The sequence below is a fragment of the Rousettus aegyptiacus genome, unplaced genomic scaffold (assembly GCF_014176215.1).
Source record: "Rousettus aegyptiacus isolate mRouAeg1 unplaced genomic scaffold, mRouAeg1.p scaffold_m13_p_5, whole genome shotgun sequence".
Lineage (NCBI taxonomy): Eukaryota > Metazoa > Chordata > Mammalia > Chiroptera > Pteropodidae > Rousettus > Rousettus aegyptiacus.
In genome coordinates, this window is record NW_023416308.1 from 625,142 (window position 1) to 645,444 (window position 20,303).

General features: G+C 68.1%; 1 protein-coding gene across 1 annotated transcript; it reads right to left on the bottom strand.

The window, feature by feature from the left end:
- Positions 1-392: 392 nt before the first annotated feature.
- On the bottom strand, positions 393-17,940 carry MMP17 (matrix metallopeptidase 17). The gene is made up of 10 exons (XM_016145972.2): positions 17,818-17,940; positions 10,734-10,866; positions 9,970-10,099; positions 9,434-9,717; positions 8,786-8,962; positions 8,056-8,146; positions 6,862-6,944; positions 6,622-6,774; positions 3,511-3,768; positions 393-2,613 (listed from the first exon to the last, which is right to left on the bottom strand). Exons 1-10 carry the CDS (start codon positions 17,938-17,940, stop codon positions 2,288-2,290), a joined length of 1,758 nt encoding a protein of 585 aa, XP_016001458.2. The 3' UTR covers positions 393-2,287.
- Between the last annotated feature and the right edge of the window lie 2,363 nt (positions 17,941-20,303).

Consider the following 20,303-nt stretch of genomic DNA (forward strand, 5'->3'; position numbering starts at 1 on the left):
TGGCTGAAAATCCGGAATTCCACGTGAAATCTTCAGGTATTTAAAGAGTGACTCGCCTAAAATTGAAAGACCGTGCGTGCGACCCCATTCCAGGCCATCCGCGCCAGAGACGCCGAGCCAGGAGCTGACCGCGGGGACGCTTCAGGCCGCGGACACCGAGGCGGCAGCAGGTGCCCCTGGGCGGCCGAGGCGGGTCCCGCCGACAGAGGACGCTGGCGGCGAAGGCAAAGACCCAGCCAGGGTCTGCTGCGTCCCGTCATTCCCGACTGTCCTCGGGAGGAAACCCTGGTTTGCAGGGAATACACAGAACAGTGGCTCAGAGCCGTCACTGTCCCCACGTGATTTAGGAAAAAAAAAAAAAAAAAAAAAAAAGCCAACCGGTTCTTGTCCTCTACCTGTGGCTTCTCTGTGCAAATTTACTGAAGAATATGTATGTACGCGTGTAAAAAGATGCGGGGAGGCAGAGTATTTCGTGGGTTCCTGCGAGCGCCCAGGCCCTGCTCTGCAGCCCCCGGGGAAGCCACTGCTGTCACCAGTACCCTGTCCCCGACGACCGCACACGGGAGCCCCCGCCGGTGCCCACTGACCACTGCTGCACTCCGGGCAGGGTGGCGGGAAGCTTTATACAAGTGTCTGGCTTTCACACAAGAGCGAGGCCTCCCACCCTCATGGCTGGGCTCTTGCAGACCCCGGCCACTCTGTCCCCCGGGCTGTGCACCCGGAGGACGCCCTCCCCAAACGCACGGGGCTCCCGAGGCCACCGGCAATGACGTGGGACGTGTGCGGGGGGGACCCAGCCTCCGTCTGGTGTGACAGGCAGAGCGCCCGGGCCAGATGGTGCGCAGCCGATGCGGGACGTGGCCTGGCGGGGCTGTGAGCAGCGAGCCCGCCGCCCGGTGGCTGTGACGGCCAGCATCGGGTTCCGGGCCGGCTTCTGGGGCCTGGACGCCAGGACAGCAGGCCGAGCCCCACACTGAGAATGGCAGCGTTACCGCCCATCCCTAGGGCCAGCGGGGGGGGGGGGGGTCAGTGGTCACCTCTGGACACACACAAGGCCTGGCCTACGAGGCCCCAGACCCGGCCCTGCCCTCTGGGGCCCGGTGGCCCCTCGCCCCCTCCTCCCTTTCTGCTCACCATCCCCACAGGTGGCCTTTTCAGACCCCCAGAAAGCAGTGGTCCCCGCTTCCCTGTGCCTCCCGCTTCCAGTGGGGGGCTGACACAGGGGCCCCCACGACCAGTGCTCGGGTCGCAGGCCCAGGCAGGGCGGCTGCAGGTGATGGGGCCGCTGTGCTAACACCGCCGGGCCTGCTCCAAAGCCGCCCTGATGGCTCTGCACCGACTCGCGGCCCCAGGAAAGGACAGTGACTTGTCTGGGCCAGAGGTCCACCCCCCAGGAACATGGTGTGGCCTGGGCTCCTGGCCGAGCGTGCAGAGGCGGGGCGGCTGCCCGGACTGGCCCGCAGAGCTGCTCCTGCACCCCCTGCGGGTGGCTGTCTGCGTCGGCAGCTGAGCCCAGGGGCCGCCCAAGAGGGAGGATGGGGCGTCACGTTCTGCACGTGCCACACGAGCTATCGAGCACGTCAGCCTGCGGGCAGCCGCCTCCTGTCCCCACGGGCCTCCCTGACCGACATGGGTGCGACACCCCAGGAGATGCACAGGCATGGAGGGGGTGCTGGTGAATGCGGGTGGGAGGGGGACCACCGTGCAGCCCTCCCCAGTGCAGGCGGGTATGGGGGCACAGCCCCCACCTGGCAGTGTCGGGAGCGGAGCCCGAGCCTCAGGAAGCAGGGAGAGGTCGTGTTTGTCGGCGGACGTGACAGGGAGACTAGGGGTCTGAGTGCGGGGCCGCCCCGAGCAGGGCGACTGGCAGGCCCACTGGGACTGGGACAAAAGCCCCCACGGGAGGGCGGAAGCACCAGGGGCAGCGGTGCGGCCAGGATGAAGGTGGCCGGGTCCCCAGGGACTGGCGGGAGGCCTGCGTGATTGTCCCCGGCCCGCCACCCGCCGTCAGCGATGTGTGACCCAGTGTCACGGCTGGAGGAATGGCTCTGCTGTCCGGCAGCATCAGTGCTGACTGCCGAGGGGCAGCGCCCAGGGCTGCCACCACCCGGCCTGGGAGGCTGGACCGGGGCTTTGCTCGGGAGCTGCAAGGCCAGGCCCCCCGGCCACGCACGCTGCTCTCCCTGGGGGTTCTGGCTCTGGGCGCTGGAGGGTGGGGGGCATGAGTCCTGCCCTGTGTGGCCCCAGGCCGTCACCCACGGGTCCTCTTGCAAGCCGGCACTGACTGTCACAGTGGCGGAGCCCGGGCTGCTGTCCACAGCACGCTTGGCGGCAGCAGCAGCACGGCGGCCAGCAGCCGGCCCGAGGCCCCCAGGGGGCGGGGTGCCAGGGAGCTGCAGGAGCACACCTGGTAGCCGTCCTCGGCACGGCTGCGGCCGCGCTGCCCCGGCCGGGCGTGGGCCCCCGCCACTCCGTCTGTGCCCTCGGAGCTGGGCTGTGTGTCCCTGCAGACGAGCCAGTCCTGGGCCGTGGGCCGTGGGAACCCGGGCGCCACCGCCGGCTCGCCGTCCAGCACCTTCCAGTACTCCCTGCCGCGGAAGAAGTAGGCGGCCCCTGGGGAGATGGAGAAGGCGGGCTGAGCTCCAGCTGCTGGGCGCAGGATGCGGTCCGAGCTGCCAGGCCCAGGGGGAAGGGCAAGAGACCTTCCGACAAGAGGGTGGGATGGGACCCCCAGGGCAGCTGCGGGCCCAGAAAATAGTGAGACGTCCTCGCGGCATCCTGACCGCTGGCTGCCCCAAGGGCCCGCTGTGTGCCGGGCCGCTTGGTGCAGGAGAGGCAGCTTTGAAAACGGAACAACAAATTTCTGTCCCCACGCACTGTTTCTGCATGGCTGGCTTGGGGCCCTGTGGGTGTCCCCGGACACGGGGCAGGTGGAGAGTCCCCAGGGGGTGACGGGCAGCAGGGGGCGGAGGCTGATGTCACTGGAGGAGGGCCGGGTGGGGGCAGGGCGAGGGGACTGGGCTGTGCCAGGTGGCCACAGGCCGTCCCTGGAGGATCCGGGCGGGGCTGTGAGCACACAGGTGCGTTGCAGGCCCGGGCTTCTCCCTCCCGGCCACCCTCTGGACCCCACCGCACAGGCGGGGACACAGGCCGCACAGGCGGGGACACAGGCCGCACAGGCGGGGACGGACACGGGCCGCACAGGTGGGGACACAGGCCGCACAGGCGGGGACGGACACGGGCCGCACAGGTGGGGACACAGGCCGCACAGGCAGGGATGGACACGGGCCGCACAGGTGGGGACACAGGCCGCACAGGTGGGGACGGACACGGGCCGCACAGGCGGGGACGGACACAGGCCGCACAGGTGGGGACACAGGCCGCACAGGTGGGGACGGACACAGGCCGCACAGGTGGGGACGGACACGGGCTGCACAGGTGGGGACACGGGCCGCACAGGCGGGGACACAGGCTGCCTGGCCCGCCCGCCCCTGGCGCCCGCGAGCTCACCGTCGGACCAGCGCATGGCGTCGTCCAGCGTGCTGGGGACGCCCCTCCACGGGGGGCTCCGGGCGGGGTGGCCGGGGTCCATGCGCCGCGTGTGCTCATCGTAGCGCCAGTACAGCTGGTCCTTAAAGAAATAAGTCTTGTCACTGTGGGCCCAGGAGAAGGCAGCATCGACACCGCCGGGCGGGAGGCCGAAGTCGGACACGGGCCGCGGGAACCCTTCCTCCGCGTTATTGTCCTTAAACACCCAGTATCTGTCTCCTGGGGAGAGAAAGACGGCAGGGCTCAGCCCGCGCTTGTCCCCAGACAGCCACCCTGTGCCACCACCCGCGTCACGGTGCCCGCCAGTCCCAGCGGGTGGTTACTGAGCACCTGTTGTGTTCCTGACTACCTACTACGTGCTAGCCGGCCCCCGCCCTGCACCTGGCATGGGTGCCTTCCACTCGCCCGCAGCCTGAGCACCCGGGGCTGGGAACAGGACGCAGCCGATTCGTCCACTCCCGCGGGCCTCGGGGCTGGCACCGTCCTGCCCCAGCTCTGCTGCCTGGGCCAGGCAGGCTTGAGGGCCGGGTGCCGCTGGGGCTGAGTCGGAAGTGGGGAGTTGGGGTCGGGCAGACGTGCGTGTGCGCCTGTCAGGCCCCCAGAGGCAAGATGCTTAGCGATCCCCCAGAACGTCACGTGGGCGGTCACACTCCCAGGTAAGCGGCCTGGGTGCCCCGGGCGCACCCCGACCGCGCTCGGGAAGCCCGTGCAGACTCTGCCAGACGAGAGTGGGGCCGTGAGGATGAGGTTCAGGAGGTCCTCGCGTGCCCCCGCCTATGATTTACAGGAAGAAAGGAAGAAACGGCAAAACGTTTAAAAATCCTTTGCTGGACAGAGAACTGGAATAGACGTTCCACCAGTGATGATATTCAAGTGGCCACGAGTCACGTGGAAGGACGCACGCCAAGGCCACTGCGGTGCCCGCCCCGCACCGGCAGGTGGCCGCCGGCACTGGGCCGGAGAACGCCAGCAGCTGGCGAGGGTGTGCAGGTGCGAACACAGCTGGCGGGGGACAGCACGGGGGACGCGCGACCGCCCCCCCCCCCGGGCCCGCTGCCACGTGCACACGCGTGTCAGTCACCACAGCCAAGAGGGAGGAGCCACCCAAGTGTCCGCCGTGGTGACACACGCGATGGGGGCCACCCGCGCAGTGGAGTATCACTCAGCCGAGGAAAGGAGGGACATTCTGACACCCGCGGCAACGTGGAGGAACCTCGTGGTGTTACACGCGGTTGCGGAAGCCAGACGCAAAAGGCCGCGTGACCTGACTTCCGTGGGGGCTGGATTCGTGCGGGCGGGTCGCAGGCGGTGCCTGGCGGGGGAGGAGGAGTCCCTGTTTCCTGGGGACGGGATCGGTTTGGGAAGGTGGAAAGTTCTGAAGATGACGGTGATGACGACTGTGAACATGCCCAGTGCCGCTGAGCTGTGCTCTTAACAGTGGTTAAAGGGGTAACTTCCGTACATTTTTTTTTTTTACCTCCATTAAAAATAAAAATAATTTTAAGAAACCCTTTGCTGGGAAAGGCTGTTCAGACCCTGGAAAACCCGTTTCAGCGGCTGTTTGTGGACCTTGGGAAGGGGCGGCCGCAGAGGCTGAGCCCCGCCTGTCGCTGGCGGTTCTGTGGCGAGGGCGGCCTGGGGGAGGTGGCGCTCCGAGGCAGGCGGACCCCTCCGTGCCCCTGCTCGGTGCACAGTGGCTGCACAAGCTGGCCTGAGCTCCGCCCCGGGGGGGAAACTCCGGGCGTCACTGCCCCGGAGGGTGGTCCTCCCGGCATCTCGGAGGAGCGGATGGTCCAGCCTGTCGGCTCCAGCTGGGGCACCGACTTGGGCGGTGGAGACCGTCCGGAGCATCCGAACGTCAAGGGCGCGGCGGATTCCCGCTGCCCGGCCGCGCTGACCGCGCGTCTGGCCCGGAAGCTGGCTCGCGGTCGCTCCTCGGTCAGGATTCCCCGGCCTGTCCTTCCAGTTCGCCTTTGCTTGAAATCGTATCGACACAATTTAATGGAAACATTCAATATTCAGTCTCAAAAAATAAAAACCTTTGTCTGAGAGTGCAAACAGCTGAACCTTGGCGAGTAGGGGGAAGGGGGGCCGTGCGGACACAGGAGTAAGGCCTCGGGCTGGGGTGGGGTGACCTGGATGGGGCGGCCAACCTGGTCCTGCTGCCAAGCGTAAGTGCAGGCCCCAGGGGGCCACACTGCCCAATGCCTCAAAGCTGGAGAGGACTCTACTGAGGAAATCTCCCGGTTTTTGTGTCAAGAAATAAATCAAACCCAGAAGACATTGCTGTGCAGGCCGCCGTGACTGCAGCTGGGCCTGGACCGTGAGGCGGGGAGGTGGGGACTCCACCGTCAGTGGGGGTCCACGGTGCGTGTCGGGGCCAGGCTGGAGAAGGGACACGGCTGTAGGGTGCTGCAGTCCGGAGAGTCACAGACCCCGCCACCCAAAAACGCAGCTGCATACAGTGTGAGGGAAGAAGGCTGAGGCCTCACAGGGCTGTCCTGCCCTCCCGGCTCCAGCCTCCTCCCCAGACCAACGGCGACCTCCCCAGGAGCAGGGACCAGCTACCCCGCCTCCCCCAACCCCCTCGGGAGTGTGCTGTGAGGCTGGAGGGACGTCCCTCCTCCAGGAGACCTGTCTTCCTGGACTGAGACGGGACCTGCACGTGGTTCCCACTGCGCTGAGACTAAACCCAGCCTTTCCCATGCTCCTTCCACGCTGACTGGCACTCTGTCCCCTGCCTCCTCCTTGCTCACTGGCCCGGCTACGTCGCCCTCACTGCACTCGGCAGGACTTTTCCTGCCCCGGGGCCTTTGCACTGAGAGCTCCCTGAGGTCCGCCAGCATTAACTTCCTTGTTATTTGAGGGCATTAATCGTGTGACCCCGCAGAGCGAGGGATTGTGTGTCTTGGCCCGGGTCCCTGCAGAGCCTCACAGCACAGGTGGGACACAGCAGGTGCTCAGTAAACATGCCTGCCAGACGCAGGCAGATACGCTCCAGCCCTGTGCTTGCAGCGAACCACAGGACCCAAGCTCCGGGGGCCGGGGGCGCGGCCAGGTGGGGGCGGCCACCTTTGAAGAAGATGATCTTGTGGTCGCTGGCGCGCTCGTACACGGCGTCCACACTGTCCAGGTGCAACGGCAGGCCCCGCCAGAAGCGGTGCACCTGTGCCGGCTGCAGCGACACCAGGTGCCGGTCCCGGGTCAGCCGCCAGAAGTACTTCCCTGGGAGGACAGGGGTGTGGCTGCCGGTGGTGGGTCTGGGGCCCAGGGCCGCCTCTCCGCCCATGGCCCAGACCCTGCCGGGATTACCTTTGAAGAAAAAGGCCTCGCCGCGGATCTGGGCCACCGCGTCAAAGTGCGTGCTGCACCTGTGAGGCACGTCCTTCCTGGGCCTGGGGACAGAGAGAGCCGCTGGGCCGGGCAGCCTCCCACGCTGAGCCACCGGGGGGGTTGTCCCTGAGGGAGCCCCCACGCCACGCCTGCAGCTCTGAGATACACACGGTGCCACGGAGAGAAACGGGAGTTAGAATGAGGGGGTCCCTGTCCGGTGGGCAAAGCCGGAACGCTAAGCAAACGCAGCGTCAGGCACGTTCAGACTGATGGCGCCCTCACGTGGCCAGCACGGCCTCCGCAAGCCGACCCCGCCCGCGAACGCAGATGGAGGGGCCTGGTGCGGGCTGCAGCTCTGCCCCAGGGGGGACACAGACCACGTGACTGCGACGGCGCGAGATCCGGGCCTGAAACCTCTGCCCCTCCGCCTGACGCACGACACGGAGTGTGGCCGGGCACACGCACCCCGAGGGCAAGAAGCCAGCGCACAGTGTGCCCGCTGCACAGGTGGGTGCACATCACGTGCCCGTGGGGCATCTCTCGGGGGACGCACGTGCACGCGGCGGCGGGGAGGGCGGGGCTGGCGGCGGGGACCTAAACCGCCTTTGGAACTGCGTCGTTGGCACGTGTCACTTATTCAACGAGCAAATGCGATGACGAACCATCAAAAAAGCTGGAGTGATACCTTCGACCTGGATGGAAATTCGGGACACCCGCAGCTAAGTGGGGGAACCGTGCACCCGTCTGGAACAGAGACGAAGCCACAGAAAGCCAAAGAGCCGAAGGGTCTGTGGTTTCGTGTCCGGTGGGCGGTGAGTGCTAAGGTGGCGGGAAGGCGTGCCAGGCGGGGGGTGGGGACAGGGTGGCCCTCCACAGTCTGCGACGCTTGTCCCACTGACGGGGGCCTCCGCCAGCTTGAAGAGGTGGTGGCTTAACGCTTTGGGGGCTCAGGGCTTGTTTCACAGCAGCAGGCGGCAGGGCAGAGGCTGGAAGGGACCCCCGCAGGTCCCGGCTCGGGGAGCAGCTGTCCCCCACAGCCTGCAGTGTCTGAGGGACACAGCAGCACCTGGTGCTCAGCCCGCATGCCTTCCTCAAGCCAGCCTGGCACTCAGGGTGCTGGGCCAGTGTTGGGGGTGCGGCTGGCCACGGCGTGGGGGCAGGGCCCAAGCTTACAGTGTACTGGACCGGTTGCTGGGGGGCTCCGGCAGGAGGGGGGGCTCCTCAGTGTCCGGCTGTGCCGTGGGGGACACGGACTCCCGCACGCCTGCAGAGACAAGTTGCTGCGTAGAATCCAGCAGCCCGGCTCCCCGCAAAGCCCCCTGCCCTTCCTGGACCCCTGGGTGGACAGACAGGCCAGACTCGCAGCCCGCGGGCAGCGAAGAGGCAGAGCCGCGGGGCCCGGCCGTGCAGACCGCTCCACGCCCCCGGCAGCCCCTCCGCGGTGCAGACCCTGGAGGACGGAAGATGCGTGCTTGCCGCGGCAGCGGTCACGAGCCAGACGGGTGGCACCCACATGCCCAGCAGCGCCGAACGGAGCGGGGAGTTATCCTGCCCTCAAAGGGACGAGAGCAACAGCGCAGTGAGCTCCGAAACGGGACGCTCCAGGCAAGGAGCCGGCCTGAGGGCCTCGTGCTGCGCGGTTCCCTTGACACGAAACATCCACACGGGCAAACCCTCGGGGACAGACACGGCGACCGCGGGGTGCCGGCGGGGACCCCCCGCGGGGGCCGGGGGCAGGGGCGGTGGGGACAGGGACGGGGCTGCTCAGGCGGCACCGGTGGGGGGACAGGCCCGGAACCAGGGCGGATCTCAGTACGACCCCCAGTGCTGGGTGCTGGAGGGCGCCCTGGGCTCAGCATGTGTCCCCCCTCAGGTGAGCTGTGCTGGCTTCGGGGCCACTCACCATACAGCTGCCAGACGCGCACCCGGTCCTCGTAGGGGAGCCTGTAGTGCAGCGGGTCGCCCACTGGGCCCTGGTAGTAGGGCTGCATGATGGAGCGTGGGGCTGCCACGTGGCTCAGCCCGATGGCGTGGCCGAACTCGTGGACGGCCACCGCAAACAGGTCCATGCCGTGCGCGTCTGGGGACGTGGGAGCCAGTGAGCGCGGGTTCTGCGGTCCCACGGGGGCCGACTGGGCTCCGACCGCGGCCCCATGGGGTCGCCAGGGTCCCTCGGTGTCCCCCAGCTACGAGTCGCTCATGGTGGGGGTCAGCAGTCTCTTCTGTGCTGGCCACCGGGACCCCAAGGGGCCGGCGTAGGGTCCCCATGCCCCACCGACCAGCCTGGGCTCCCGTCATCGGCTCACGGTGCCCTAGGCCACTGTGTGACCGACTCCACGTGGCCCTGCCTCCCCTCGCCTTTGCACCGTGCCACGGGGCTCTGCCCTGGTCCCCCAGAACCTGGGCTGTGACCTCTCTGCCAGGAGGATGTGGCGGAGGTGATGACGTGCCCAGGCCCGCCTGGAGACGGAGACAGGCGGAGACCGTGCGGCTGCCTGTGACCTCACGGGGTCTGTTGGGGTCCCAGGGCTCAGCCTTAGCTCCGACGCACCTGCAGAGCGGAAGGTCCAGGCCTCGTCGTCATCGAAGTGGGCGTCCCCCGCAGTGGGGCGGTCGCCGGGGAGGAAGGCGTGGGCCACCGTGCCGCCCGGGCCATCGAAGGGGTAGCGGTCGGCGTGGTCGGCCTTGGAGAAGTCGATCTGGATGTCGGCGGGGCTGCCCGCCACCTCGTGGAAGTCCAGGGGCGCGATGTCGCTCCAGACCTTGAGCGCGTAGTACATGAGCGCCCGCACGGTGTCACGGCCCAGGGGCGAGTCCCGTGGGAAGGTTCGGACCCTGAGCCGGCGGGGGGCCGGGGAAGAGAGGGGCCGGTCACCGGGACAGGCCGTGGCCTCCCCAGGCCGTGGCGTGCCCCCTGGAGCGTCCTGCCCAGGCTTGGGCACTGGGACACGATTTGGGGATAGTCTGCAGAGGTGACTGAGATGAGGGCTGTGATGGCGCCACCAGGACCGGGGGACCCTGCGCCCCGAGTCTGTTCCCGTGGCCCCCCACTGAGTCTGCTCAGCGCCCGGTAGCGCCCCGCCCCACCTCCACGACAGGCTCCTCTTGTTCCACTTGGCGGGGGCAGTGGCCTGGCGCCTCCTTCGAGCTGGGGCCACGGCTGGGAGGTCAGGGAGGGAACAGCGAGGCGTCCTCATCAGCGCCAGGGTGGCTTCATCTGCAGGGGAGGGCAGGGGTGAGGCCGGGCCCAGCTCACCCCCACCCTGGGGTCCCCAGCAGCCCGAGGGCTGTTCCTCGGCTCCCGCACCAGGTCTGGGGGGCGGAGTACGAGGCCCAGGCCTCCAGCTACACGGCATGACTGGACGGGGCTGCCAGGGCCACCTGCATGTCACGTGACACACACGTGTCTCCCCTCAGAGGCCTGGGACAGACGTGTCTCTTATCGGCCAGCCCGGAAGACGGTCCTGACATAATCAACATTCCTTGCCAATGTTTGGAAAGTGGGGTGCTCACATGAAAGCCCTGATTTCCGGGTTCCTAGTAGGCTGGGAGTTTGGGCAGCACAGGCTGGCACTCTGTCGGGCAGGACCAGGCTGGGCCCTGGGTGGCCGCCTGGCCCCAAGGGCAGAGTTCGAGCCCCTGCCGCCCAGTGGAGATGCTGGGCGTGGCCGGCACACACCTGGGGGAGCCGAGGGCGACCACGAGGGGCTCCTACCGGCAGGAATCCTTGGTCCTGCCCCGGGGACAGCAGGCCCGCTCGCCCGCACCCCGTGGGCAGGCCGGAGGGGACGACCAGGCTTCGGGAGGGCGGGCTTGGGGAGCGCGTGTCCAGCTGCCCCCTGAGGACTGACCCAGCACGCCGGTGGCCTCCAGGCCCCCAAAGCGCTGCATGGCGGTGACTGCCTTGGACAGCTCCTCCTGCGTCTGCAGCTGCCTGGCGGCCGGGTCCGGCGGGGACAGGTAACCGAACCTGCTCAGCCACTCCTGCGGGCATCAGGGTGCAGGTGAGGCTCCAGCATGGAACTCGGCCTCTCCCTGCCCTGGCCAATGCCTCCCAGCCCCCCATCAGCCCGCGAGTCACCCCCTGCCCCTCCCCGAAGCGACTTCACAGGCGGCTCCTTGCGAGGAGTCTTAAGAGACTGGATTCCGGGGGCGTGTGGGCTTGAGCAGTGCACAACGGCCGCCCTCCTTCCGAGGCGGCAACAGGGGACGCGTAAGAAATCAGACCTGGAGACAGGTCATCAGACGTGGCTCGTGCCAGCCAGGCCCGGGTGCACCCGCGAGGCAGCGGTCGGGAACCCGAGGTCTGAAACCCACGCGGACACCGGGAGGGTGCCGGGCTCCGGCCCCGAGCTGCACGCACACCGCCAGGCCCTGAGCTGCCCAGGCTCCAGCCAGCTGCCCGCGTTCGAATGCTGTTCGGCCACCTCCTTGCTGTGCGACCGAGGCAGGTCACTCAGCCCCTCTGGGCTGTTCCCCGTCTGTTAGTGGAGGTGATAACCGGGGGTTCGCACTGAGCGGCCCCTGCCCCCAGCCTGCCCTGACCGTCCAGGGCCCTGGTGGCCTGGCCAGGCGGCCCCATGTGGCTGCAGCCTTCAGAGGCCTTGCGAGCACTTCAGGTGGCTTTGAAATGTTCCCCGACCCTGAACACAGGCTCCAGCGGCAGGCCTGGGCATCTGGCCTGGGCGTCGGCTTGTGGAGCAGCAGTGCTGAGGCGGGCGCTGCTCGTCCGGGGTGCTGCGCCCCTGCCCCGCCCCCCCCCGCCCCTTCCCCCCACCCCCGCCGGCGGCTGCTGGCACCTGCCGGGCTGTGGAAGCACCGCCGCACAAACGGTAGGGGCTGGCGGGGGGGTATGCCTGGGGCCTCCCACCTGTCTTGGGGTCTGCACCTCCAGTCTGACATGCAGTGCAGACCCCCGACACAGCATCATGAAGCCAGTCCCTTCCGGCAGGCCCCGGCCAGCTCTCCAGGGGTGACCCCAGGCTCATCAGGACGAGCCCCTGGGGGTTCTGGGGGCACTGGCAGCAGGGCCCTCAGGTGACACAGGACGCTAAGGAGGGTGTGCAGAGCCCATGGGCCCTGCCCAGCCCTGAGTCTTCGGGGCAGGCCAGGTGTCTGGAACAAGAACCCTCATTCCTTCTGGAGGGGTGTATGGGGAGGGGGCGTCTAAAACAGCCCCTCCATTTGCCAGCTCATCTCAATCTCGGGAGGACACAAACTGTCAGAGAGCCCAGCTTAAATTTTTTTTCCTGGTAGTTAATACATTTTGAAACATCATAGGTGACTAAGGGGGTGGGAGAGGTAGGGGTGTCAACCAAGGGGACAGGGAGCCGGGCAGAGCTTGTCCTCAAGGCTGCGGTCTCTGCCAGGGCGACGCTGCCAGACCCGGCGAGGCCCAGCGCCCCTGACCTGGCGCCCCGACCCCTGCACGGCAGGGCCCGCGGCAGGACGCTGGCTGGGGCGACGCACACGCGGCAGCTCAGGAGGGGCGCGGGCTGGCGGCTCCTTCCTGCACGCCCACCCGACCCGGCGCCGCGCCGTCGCCACAGCGACACGGTCTCCAGGGCAACGGGCTGCGCACGGGGAGGGAGGCCCTGAACCTTCCAGAAGGCCTGGGACGGGGCGGGGCCGCCGGCAGGGGGAGGGGCGCCCAACCAGCAGCGGCCCAGGAGACGCTGTCCTGCACGGACCCCGGCGGGTACACGGATGGGGAAACTGAGGCCCGGGAGGGGGCGCCCTGCATCGGCCAGCCCGCCTCCCCCGCCCGCCCCGTCGCCGGGCGCAGTCGCCGCCAGCCTCGCCCCTCCGCGCCGGCTCTTCCGGGACGCCCCTCGCTGACTTTCAGTGCATTTACCGGGCGTGACTGGTCCGTTTGTCCCGTGGTCCCGGCCCTGGCTCCAGACCCAAGAAACGCGGGGCTGGACGGCGGGCTGGGGCGCGGGGCGACGTGCGACACGACACGGGGGAACAAGAAGCTCCCGCTGGGCTGGGCGCGCTGTGTCATGCAGCCCTGCGCACCTCGGGCCACTGTCCTCACGTACAGGTGGGAGCCGGCCTCTGCGGGGGAGGGGGCATGCCTGCGGCCCTCCCCTCCCTCCCCCCTCCCGCACCAGGTGTGGGGCGCAGTGTGGGGGGCCGGGGCTGGGCTTTGGCAGCTCCGGGGACCATGGGGACAGACGGCTGAACCGTCATTCCATCCCTGACGACCCCACCAGCCCCATGGGGGCAGCGCCATTAGCATTAGCCTCCTGTACAGCGGAGGAAACGGAGGCCCACGTGGCACAGAGCCCCAGCCTCCCAGGGCCCCACAGGGAAGCCGGCTGGCGGGGCTTCGGCCAGGACGACGGGAAGAAGCCGTGTCCTGGCTTCCTGTAGGAGCTGACTCTGGGTCGCAGTCTTTCCCAGGGGACGGTCCCAGATCCCTCCCCCGAACAGTCTGTCACCTTCCCGTCTGACATGCCCTTAGGGAGTGCTCGGGGTGCCAGGCGCTGGGGGGCAGTGGAGGCCTGGGGAGACGGTGCCCTGCCGCCCATCATCAGGAGGGGACGTCTCGTGGACAGACCCACAATAAACAAGCGACCACGGAAATGAGTGAATTGGACGGCGATTACGTCGCGAGCGGGTGATCCTGGCAGCTGACAGTTGTGAAACTTCCCACTCACCAAGCTGCTCCTGGCCCACAGCACGCCTCAGAGGGACACCGCGAGCCTGTGGTCCCCTCTCAGGTCTGGCACGCAGTAGGCGCTCAGGAACTGCCGCGTTAACAGCAGGAGGTGGGCATGTTATTCTCATTTTATAGATGGGGAAACCGAGGCACACAGTGGTGAGGTCGCCTGCCCGAGGTCACACGCTGAGCCTGGGCTGTGTGGCCTCAGGGCCTGGTCTCGAAACTGCTGTGCTGTGAGGGCGCAGAGAGCTCTGGGGAGAGGTCCCTGGAGGTGTCACTGCACTGGGACCTGAGGGGTGAGTAGGAACTGGCCAGGTACCCAGCGGCCTGGGCAAAGGCCCCGGGGGCGGGGGGGGGGGGGACCGGCCGGAAAGTTCAGGGAGAGAAGGGGGCCAGGGGCTGGGGCTGGGGCAGGGAGGGGCGGGAGGGGCAGGCGGCTGCTCTGCATCCCGCCCAGACCGCCCTTTCTGTCCCTCTGAGGCCTGGACGGAGCCGGGGAGCGGCCCAGCGCCGGTCAGCTAATACGGCACAGATGCGTCACCCTTGCTGAGCACCTGCAGCATCTCACTGGAAGCCCAAGTCGCCATGAACAGAGGCAAGTCACGGCCGCTCACACACCCTGGGCGTCCCTGAGGACAGACAGCACTGCCTCAGCAGCACACTGCGGACCGCCCAGCCCCCCGGGCTCCGCCCACCTCCCTCCCCCTCACTGCTGACCGCCCACCTCTCCCCCTCACACTGCTGACCACCCAGCCCCCCGGGCTCCGCCCACCTCCCCCCTCCCCCTGCTGACCACCCAGCCCCTCGGGCTCCGCCCCCTCGCCCCTCCCCCGCTCCCGAGGGAGGCAAGTGATTCCCGCCAGACGCTGCCTGGAGCCATTCGGGGCACCACCACCTGCCGCCCCACTGCCCTGTTCTCGTGACCCCATTTCACAGACCAGCAGACTGACACCTGGTGCTTAGACAGGCCACAGGCCGGTGAGCAGCAGCCTGGGCCTCGCACCATGAAAGCGGCTGTGCCCTGCCCCGGGCTCAGCCACGGGCAACCAGTGTGGCCCTGCCCAGGCCACACTGGCCGGCATACAAGGCCCACAGAGACTTCTCAGTCACCCCCAGCTGGCTGCAAGCCCAGAGCCTGTGTGCACTTGTTGATGGCATGTCTGAGGGTGGGGGGGAGGGCGCTGGGGTCTTGGGACCCGCACATTTAAACTCGAGTCCCCAGGGATGTGCGGAGGGGCCCTCAGAGGACAGGGCCACACTCTGGTCCTGTCCCCGGTAGCCGTCCCAGCTGCCCGGCTCTGGGCTGAGGGCACATGGCTGGGTGTCCCCAATGAAGCAGCTGCTCCTGCCAGGTGGGTGACTCGGCCCCGAGCCCGCTGAGGGCCCGCAGCTCACGTCAGCACTGCACTGAGGAGCGCGGGGGGCGCCAGAGGCCGCAGGCCGAGGCCAGGGTAAAGAGGGCGACGGTCACCTGTGCCACCCCTATTCCATGCCCCAAGGGGAGGACATGGCGCTCACCCGTGCTCCTGGGGAGGGCCTGGCTCCCACGGCCGCCGCCGCCCTGCCCAGCCCAGCCCAGCCGGGCACCTCCTGGGCCTTTGAGGGCGCTCTCATGCCGGCCACCCTCACTCAGGCTCAGCCACAAACTGCTGTCATTGTGTGGTGCCAGAGAGCAAGAGCAACACCCCACCAGCCAACACCAGCGAACACTCCGCATGGGGGGTGAGGGCGGGTGGCGAGGACGGGGATCGGCCCTTGTGTGGTGTTCGAGTCGGGCCTGTCCCCCGGGCCTCCTGCACAGCCCGGGTCCTCGCCCACGCACACCATGCCGCCGTGACCGGGGGCTTCTGGCGCTGCTTCTGGCCTCCGCGAGGCGGCAGGAGCAGCCTGCGCGGCCGCGCCGCCCGGCCACGGGATGTGACACCGTGCGGACAGAGACTCTCTGACACGGGCTGTTCCAAGACAGACTGCTGGGGCAGCGGGCCTCCATCCCTGATGTGACGAGGGGCTGAGGTCCCCATGTCCCTTCACGTGCCCAGACTGCTCCGGAAGGACCCTCAGGAAACAGGGGGAGGGAGACCGCGCTTCCCCTGCTGGCCCCTGTGGACACCGGAACCTTCTGCTCTGGACCCCACTGACTCAGAAATAAACTAAGGAAAGTCCTGGCCACAGCCCCCGGGGGCACCGCGCGCTCCGTCTTTTGTCCCCTCTGCCGGGCCTGAAAGCCCAGCACTAGGCAGGCGCAGCAGGCCTCAATCCGGCGCTTTGTTCCCCAGCTGGAGCTGAGCGGGGCTGGGTTGGGCGAAGCCCTCCCGGGGGCCAGCCACTGCTCACGACCCACGGGGCTCAGCTCTGTCTGGCTGAAGCTAGGTCAGCCTGACAAAGGGGCCCTTCTCCTCGCTGGCGGCTGCAGACCTGAGTGTCCAGTCCCTGGGCCCCCAGGGCGGTCTACAGGGGGTTGGAAAGGAGTCCCCCTCACCCCATCAATCCTGGCTCGTCTGGCAGCCTTCCTGAACCTCTGGATCAGGCTGAGGTGTCATTCCCCCGAAGGCCACCAGAGGCCGCCCTCTGCCAACAAACCAGGGGCAAGAGGCAGGCGGCCTCTCCCACACCGGGTCACAGAACACCCCCCTTCCTGGGGTAGGGGCTCCCCCTGCGAGGGCAGCACCCTGTGCTCTCCCCACTGGGCAGGACTCCAGGGCCCTGCTGTCTTTGGGCTCCAGACTGGGGAGCCACGTCCGCTGCCCAGCACGTCCCACAGGGTGTGCCTGGGCCGGGTGGTGCCTGGGTGCTGGGGAACCCAGGGGAGGAGGGGGAGGAGACACAGGCCAAGCAGAATGCCTGACGGTCCTCCCGGCGGCAGGCGGGCGGCAGGCCCCCAGGAACTTCAGAGCCGCACAGGGCCTGAGGAGCGAACTTGGCAGGGCTGCAGATCCTCCCCTGACTGTGAGGCAGGACCCCATTAGCCCTCAGGCCAGCCCCTCCGAGCTGGAAGGTGGGGCCTGGGGCCCGCTGACACTCAGCGCAGCTCCAGGGACACATGTCCCTGGAGCGTGCACCCCAGGAGGGGATCCGGGAACCCCCAGCTGCAAAGGGGCCAGAGGAGGTGGATAAAGGCACCCCGTTTCAGAGGCGATTTCGCTGGTAGGAAGCTGGTGGTGGGGTCCCGCAAACGTCTGGAATGTGGGGACCTGGCTGCACCCTCCCTGACGGAGCCAGAGCCTGTTTCTCATCCAGAACCTGTGGCCAAGTCCTGCTAACCCCGGGGCTGCAGATGTCCCCCAAGTACCTCCCCTGCTTGAAATCCCGGGGTGTCCAAGTACCAATGGCACTGGGAGGAGGGAAGCACCCCTTTAGGGGGCTGCCAAGGACGTGGGCTGTGCGGGCGGGGGCGGCCCCGGCGCGTCCCTGCGTCTGAGCGCAGCGAGGGCAGCTGCAGGCGCGGAAACCTCAGAAGGAACCTGCTAATCCGCTGGCCCCTCCAGGCCCCGCCTGGCCTCCGGGGCGGCCGGGGGTGACAGACCCACAAACTCATCTAAATTTTCCAGTCTGCTGGCGCGCTGAACCGGAGAGGGGCCGTGGGAAGAGGTCACTTACCGCCACCCCCAGTACTGCTCCCGAGCCAGTGGGACAGCTCGTTTTGGGGAACGGGAAAGGGGGAGATGGGGAAGGCTGTGGAGCTGCATTTGAGCCTGGGAACGGGAGGGGACTCCGTCACGCTCAGGATGGGGTCACGGGGGAGGCAGGGCAGGGCTGGCTGCCGCGGCGGTGGAAGTGGAGGGGGACAGGGCCAGATCCATGCCTAGCGAGGGGCTGGGGGCCGGCTCCCTTGCTCCCCGACACCCCCATCAGCGCAAACTCGAGAACCACCGGCGTTCCGGGCGCCCACACTCCGCATCCCCGGCCTTTCCTCGGTTGTGGGTGCGCGCCCTTCCCCCGCCCCTCCCCTGGGAATGCGCTCGGGGCGCACTGCTCCCTGTGGCTGCGACGTCTGTCCCATCGCCTGGGGACCCCAATAGGGGCCGCTCCAAGCTGGGGATGGGGGCTCCCGCCAGGCGGCCCCTCGCCTCCGCGGGCTCCTGCGGCTGCGGCGCGCTCGGAGCGCACGGGGCCGGGAAGGGACCGGCGTGTCTTTCCCAGACCTGGGTGCGCGCGCGTCAGGCACTCAGCCCGCGACCCCGCCTCAGCTTTCCCGACCAGGAAATGGGTCCAGGGTGCGCTGATGGGGTCCGCCCGCCCGGGACCCCGTCTCCCGGCCGCGCACTCACCACCCCCAGATTGAGGTCCTCGGCGCGCGGCGCGGGCGCGGCGCAGCTCCCGCGGGCCGCCAGCGCGAGCAGCAGCAGCGGCAGCGGGGGGACCCGGGCCCGGGGCCGCGGCGGGCCGGGCATCGCGCTCACAGGGCGGGCGGCGCGGCGTGGACGTCCCCGCGCCGCGAGAGCCCAGCGCGCCGCTCCCGGCCGACTGAGCCGCCCAGCGGCGGGGCGGGGCGGGGCATGCTAATGTATGCTAATGACCACCGGCCGCGCGCCCCGCCCGCCGCCTTAAAGGGCCAGCGCCCCTCGCCCGGCGGGGATGCTCGGACCCCACGCGCGCCGCCGCGCCAGTCCAGGGGGACGGGGGCTGCGGCAGTCCGAGGAAAGGCGCTTGTCCGGTGTCCCCAGACGGTCGCGGACGGCGGGGGTGAGCGGGCGGGTGGGCGCAGAGTCCAGTGGTCTGGACTGCTCCCGGGGGAGCTGACCCCAGCTCTCGCTCGCGTGCGCGCGCAGACCCAGCGCCGGTGCCAGGATTGGCGGTCACTGCTGGGGACTCCGCGCAGCAGCCGCAGCGCCCGGCGGTCGCTTGGGGGAGCTCTTGCACCGCAGTAGAAAGGGGGTAGGGGCTGGGGCGAGAGCGTGGGAGGGGCCGGGGGCATCGTCAAGAGCACGAGTCTCCGGTGGGGTCAGCGAAGGCCGAGGGCTTGTGGTTACCACGGGTTTGGGGAGGAGGGGGGAATGTTAACATCTGACTGGCGAGTTGGTGTGCACAGGGCGCATGCCCAGCGTCTCCCTCGTGCAATCTCATTCACTTTTCACAGTATCTTACGGAATAGAAACTCTTATTACCATTTCAAACGAGGGAACTGAGGTCCAGAGAAATTAAATAACTGCAGGAGGTCACAAAAGGTCACAGAGCTGAAGGGTCTTGGGCAGGGCGTGGGGGGCTGCGAGGTTCCAGTGCAGCCACCCCAACAGCGTCTTACATTGGCTTTCTGTCCCCGCCAGCTACAGCTGCCCCTGCCACCGCCTGCTCACCGCCCTCGGCCCAGCGGTATGTCAGGATCCAGGGCCCGTTCCACAGACAGGGAGGCTGGGGCCCAGGCACTTCCGCTGAATTCACGTCCCCCTCCTGTCTGAGAGCCTGGGGTTCCAGGCAGAGCCTCCTCCTCGAGGGCCTCCCCCAGGGGTGGCCCTGCTCATCCTCCCCACCCTCGTGTTGTTCCCAGAGACCCCGGCCATTCCCAGAGACCCCGGCCATTCCCAGAGACCCTGGCCCTTCCAGAGATCTGCGCCTGCTTTAGAAGGCCACCATGGTGAAAGGGTGAGGTCTCGGGGAGCGAGGCACCCTGGCATCCATCCGTGACCCCTCACAGGCACACTCCTGGAGTGTGCTCAAGGGCATCAGGACCCCTTAGCTGCCTGTGGCAGAAACCCAGCTCAAACTGGCCGTAGCTAAAGAAAAGGCGTTTGTGGGCTCGTTAAACTGGGACATCCCAGGGCAGGTGGGTGCCAGTCGAGGCTGGATCAAGCCTCACAGGATGCGATCAGGATACAGTCGCTCCATCTCTGTGCGGGCCTCTTGCTCAGGCAAGGTTTCCCCAAATGGCAGCACAGACCGTGCAGGGCAGCTCCCCCGATATCCCTGCCTCTCGGCCGGCCCAGCCACAGACACCTCCTCCGGCCACAGACCCGTCTGTCACTGGACGGCATGGATCACGTGTCCATCCTTGCACCGGCCATGCGGCTGGGGGTGGGGGCGAGCGGAGCTGCCTGCACTGACTGTGGGGAGGAAGGGGTCTGCGGGGGGCCGGGCTGCAGGTGCTGGGTCAGAGTCGGGAGGGCGGGTGGCAGGAAGGGCTGGATCAAGGGGCTCAGGAAGGAGGCTCAGGTGGCCGACCCCCCTATGAAACGGAGTTCTGGAATGCTGGCCGAGGGGCCGTGGGAGGCACGGTGCCGGGGCTAACACCGAGGGCGGTGACAAGAGCTGGCAATAGTGTCCTAAGGTCCCCAGCACAGGAAGGGCCTGCGGACAGGCCACGAGTCTCCCCAGACAGACGCAGGGGGTGGTGGTGAGTGGCGGGGGAACCCGGACTGTTGGGGGACGAGCCACTCCATGGAGGGGTCTGCGGCTCCGCAGCTGCCTTGCTCCCTTCAGGCCGCCGCTGAATGCCGGCACCTGCAGGCGGCCAGGATCCGAGCAGCAACGAGAGGCCACTTGTCACCCCTCAGACGGGCAACCCGTGTGTCATCCAGTGCCCAGCAGGGCGTGGGAAGTGAGCACTCTGTGCCAGCAGAGGGAGTGCCAGCTGGTGCAGCCTCGGGGAGCAACGATTAAAATGTAAAAAGTGCGTTTTCTATGGCTTAGCGCTCTTGGTGTCTTAGAAAAACAGTCCCGTCTTTGCGCCAGCTGCTAATGCAGGATGGAGCGGTCAACGTGCCAGAGGCCGCCCAGATGTCCGCAGGACCCGCTGGCTGAACAAGGGCCTTGTGGGCGG